General features: G+C 26.0%; 1 protein-coding gene across 1 annotated transcript in view; it reads left to right on the plus strand.

The window, feature by feature from the left end:
- LOC100202504 (tubulin-specific chaperone E) overlaps window positions 1-5,000 on the plus strand; it is a 57,361-nt gene that overhangs the window by 48,047 nt on the left and 4,314 nt on the right. The window contains exons 9-12 of the mRNA XM_065807612.1: window positions 110-165; window positions 347-405; window positions 1,995-2,070; window positions 2,176-2,249. Coding sequence (XP_065663684.1) covers window positions 110-165; window positions 347-405; window positions 1,995-2,070; window positions 2,176-2,249 — 265 coding nt within the window. The remainder of the gene's footprint in view (window positions 1-109; window positions 166-346; window positions 406-1,994; window positions 2,071-2,175; window positions 2,250-5,000) is intronic.

Below are 5,000 nucleotides of genomic sequence, written 5' to 3' on the forward strand. Positions count from 1 at the left end.
TGGTTTTTATTTTTATTTCGATAAATCCCCGTAATTTACTTATTTAGCATTTACATATGTTGAGGTAAAAGTTTCATGTTTGTTGTGTTGACTTATATGCTGTTTTTAGTTTAGGAAAGTTGATATTGAACAACAATTGTATAACAAAAATAGATTTTCCAGATGGTAAGATGAAAAATTGATTAATTGTTAAAAAAACAATTTGTTGAAAAATAAACTGATGAATGTTAATTGATGTTGTGATCTGATTATTGGTGTTTGTGAAGTTATGAAGTTGCGAATTTATATTGTGTAAGATTTTAATTTATTGTTTAAAGTTTTTGAAGTTAATATGAATTATTTTTAGACACAATTAATTTTCAAAGTTTAAAATCTTTGTCATTAGTTGATAACAATATTTTCCAGGTCAGTGTTTTTTAACTTTTATTTGAAATTATTTTATTGATTATGCTCTTAGTTTTAAAGGTTCCAAAATTTTAAAATCAAAACCAAACTTTTTTATCCAGACAAAATTATCTTTTGTTACAGCTTTGAACCAAAAAAATTATTACCTTTCCTAACAGCGAAAAAAAAAGTTTTGCTTTAAATCAAAATTTATTTTTAGATATTGACTTTCATCCAAAAAGATATGTTTTTTTTACAAAAAAAAATTATTTTTTTGTACAAGTTAATTAGAGTCATTACTGCTTCTTCATGAAAATTGAAAATTGCTCTTTTAAGCAACTGAACTATTTTGAGCAACTCAACTATTTTGAGCAACTCAAAATTCTTCTTTGAACAAAAATTAGCTCATATAGCATAAATATATTTTTTGTTTTTCAATGCTCTTCTCTAATTTCTAGTAACTAGTAACCCTGTTAGAAGTGAATTTGTTTTAAAAAAGTTATGGAAATTAGATCCAGAAATAAACTCATTTTCTTTAGCAATAAGTTTGCTGTTTGAAGTTTGTTTTGTTTGGATACTATTATTTTCCAGATTATATGTAGAAAGTATGACTTAATTTTATGCAGAAAGTATTTTCAAAATATTTTATGTTTTATCCTAATAAATTTTTGTTGTTTATTTAGTTGTTTCTGTTTTTTATTTTCAATAGTTATTTAAAAAAATACAGTTCAGTATTTAATACTTACTTTTCTTTATTTGCAATTATTTTCAATCAATAAAAAACATCATAAAAATAAATTTAAAATAAATTTAAGTTATGTATTATTTAGTTTATTACTTTATTTTTTATTTTATTTATTTTTTTGTTTGTTTAATAACAAAGTTAGTTAATTAATACAACAAAAAATTAATTTAATTGATATTAATTTATAGTTATGTTGTAAAAAACATAAAATCTTTTTTTTCATCACAAAAACTCTCATTTGATGTTTATGTACCTATTCCTTCAAAAGTTAATGAATGCACAATTTGCATCTATTTTTATATTATATATATTATCTATTATTAATTATTAAAAAAGTTATGCTATATGAATACATGAAGATATAGCTCAACAAACACAAGAAATTGCTATTAGACTAATTAAACTTTTTTTTTTTTAAATCAAAATTCCGAGTTATTATATAAAAAGTTATTTATAAAGGTGATTTCAAAGCAAGAAAATTATTTTGAACAACAATAACAAAAAAAAAGAAAAAGAAATTTAATTAATGTTTTTAAATGTTTAGTATGAATGCAAATACAATTTCAAATGTTTTGAACAAAGTTACTAATTAAATTAGCACCCGCAAAGTTACTAACAAAATTAGCATCCACTAAGGTTACATCTCTTTATCGAGCTCAACACTTTGAATAAAGTTTGAATTTTACTTTTTTATTTTTGTTTAATTTGAAACAATTTATTGTGCTGACTTGAAATTTTAAAAAGTTCTTGTGATTAAAAAAATTATTTTTATTTATAATATACACATATATACAATGAAATAATGCATTATATATATATATATATATATATATATATATATATATATATATATATATATATATAGTGGGATTCCATCAATGAATTAAATAAACTTAATTCTCTGGTTGAAATTCGATTTATGAAGAATCCAGTGTGTTCAGGTTAATTTTTTATTTGTAATAAAAATATTTGTATAAATTTTTCAATTTTCTTTTTTTTCTTGTTTTAACAAGTTTCTTAATTTAAAGTTATTTTTGATTAAATAGATATCACAAGTTTTGTACTAAGGCAAGAACTAATTGCTCGATTACCTAAACTTAAGGTTTCAAACAGTAGCGAAGTAAGTCAAATTTCTTAGCTTTTACTGTTTTATATTAGTAAAATTTTTTATAAAAGATGTTGAACTTTTATAAAAATATTTTTATGATATGAAAAATTTATTCATTGTTTCATACATTTTAAAACATATAGTAGAGATTTAAGTTATACAGGGTGGATGCTCGAAATCCGGACAATTTTAAATTTGCCGGCATTTATTTGTTTTTAAATTCAATGTTGCGAAATTCAAACATTAATCAAAACAAACATTGTACTCTCGGGAAAAAAAATGAAAATTGCAAATTTAGCGCATCATGTCAAAGGAATATGACCGTAGAGTTGCAGTGGTTGAGTCCCTCCGTGCCGGGCACTCTGTCCCAGAGATTATAAAATGGTTTTGGCTTTCCAAAAACTACAGTTTATGATATTTCAAAGAGGTTTAATGATGGTGCAGAGTCTGTAGAACGAAAAGAAAAGACTGCTCACAAACCAATCAGGAATAAGGCCTTTCATCAGCAGAGTACAGAAGTCAATCAACAAAAACCCCAGCACCTCCATCAGAAAACTGAGCAAAGATATGAATGTGTCTCATTACACCATGAGAAGAGTGATCTGTGATGACCTTAGGTACAAGTCCTATGTCCTGAAAGTCAGGCAGATGCTGTCTGCTTCAATGAAGGAGAAGAGAGTGGCTAAGTGTTCTGTTCTTTTAGCATCAATAAAACATGAAGCTGCCGGTAAACTTTGTTTTTTTAGTGAACAAAAGAAATGACAGATGGTTGGCTCAAGACCCAGAAGATGTCCCAGTGATTGGTCAGACAAAATTTCCAGCCTCTGTCCATGTCTTTATGTCTGTTTCCAGCAAAGGCCATGTCATGCCATCACACTTCTTCCTGAAGGGCCAAAATGTCAACAAAGAAGTCTACTTGGACCTTCTGATTAAGGTGGTGAAACCTTGGATGGACAAGTGTTCCAATGGCAGGCCATATGTGTTTAAGCAAGACTCAGCTCCTGCTTATACCTCCAATTTGGTACAGGGTTGGCTTGAAGAGAATCTCCCTATGTTCTGGTCGAAGCACTTTTGGCCTCCAAACTCACCAGATCTCAATCCATTGGACTATTATGTCTGGGACACTTTGGAACGTGAGACCAATAAATCAAGTCACAACACTGTTGAATCTCTAAAGCGAGCAATTACTACTGCAGCTACCAACATGTTGGCCAATGAGGTGGAGCACGCCTGCTCCAGGTTCAGGAAGCCTATCGAGCAAGTCATTGAAGCTAAAGGCAGCTGGATTGAATGAAATGAAAGCTCTTATATGTGTACATTACTGTTTAAAATTTCAGTAATATAGCTTTGAAACTAATACTTTTATTGTAATTTTTATTTTGTGTCAAAAAAGTCCGGATTTCAAGCATCCACCCTGTATATAGGTAATAACATTTTAATATTTCCAGAAAAAAAATCTGTGAAAGTAATAAAACATAACTTTTTACAGTTTTATACAACTAAGATTTTTTAGTTTTAATTTTTTAAATAAAACTGCAAAAATTATTGTTTTTTTAATGCAAAAATATTATAAAATTGTTAAAGTAAAAAATCATTACTAAGGTTTTTTTACTCTAACAGCTTGATTTTTTTCTGGATTGTGCACTATTATGTTTTTTAAATATCTTTTGAAATATATGAAAATATAATTAAAATTATTCCAATATATGAAATTTTAACAATTTGTCAAATATTTTTAGCATACTGACCATTCCTAATAAACCTGGAAAATATGATTTAGAGTATTTTTATGTCATTTTTATAGTTGTCAATACTGAAGGTGTTGATCTTTACACATAAAGCTGAATTTATCATTACATGATTTGAAAGACTTAGGCTGATTGCATTTGATCTATTTTTTATGTCAATGGAGTTTATCTAATTTACATAATTTTCATATATTATTTAGATAATCTATTTCATACTATTTAGGTAATATATTTGATATTTAAACAGGATGCCTTTTCTGGCATCAACCTGTTTTCAAATCAAGGCCTTCAGATCAATTGATCAAGAGTTTTTTTTTATTGTGGTACTGCCATTAGAAGGATTACTATTTAAGGTTATTATTTAAGTTTGCCTCTTCTACCTGTAACTACATAAAGTTTGTGATTTCATATCAAAGTTTTCCTTCTAGGTAATGAATATCTCTAATATGATATTGGTTTGATATCAAATCTACTTTTTTTACAATAGTTTGCTTAAAAAATGGATAAAATGAAATGTATACTTTTTTAAACCATTTTTTCAGTGGTTTAAAATAATTTAATGTTTTAGTTATTTATTTAAAATAGGATTTTATATATATATATATATATATATATATATATATATATATATATATATATATATATATATATATATATATATATATATATATATATATATATATATATATATATATATATATAGTTCTGCAGTTTGTTGTGTTTGGGAAGCACGGAAGGAAAAAAGTGATTCTTACGCCAACACATAAGTCACTTTTAATTACTTTTGACTTTCGTCCAACATTTGTGTGTTGGACAAAAGTCAAAACCATTAATTTAATTACAAATCAATCGTTTTTTAAAAAAACCACAAAAACGCGAATTTAATTGACCAGAATGTTTTTAAAAACATTCTGAATGTTCTTCCTTCTGTGCTTCCCAAATGCAACAAACTATAGAACCATAAATATAAATATATATATATATATATGTATATGTATATGTATATATTTTGTTT

This window comes from Hydra vulgaris, chromosome 10 (assembly GCF_038396675.1).
Source record: "Hydra vulgaris chromosome 10, alternate assembly HydraT2T_AEP".
Classification (NCBI taxonomy): domain Eukaryota; kingdom Metazoa; phylum Cnidaria; class Hydrozoa; order Anthoathecata; family Hydridae; genus Hydra; species Hydra vulgaris.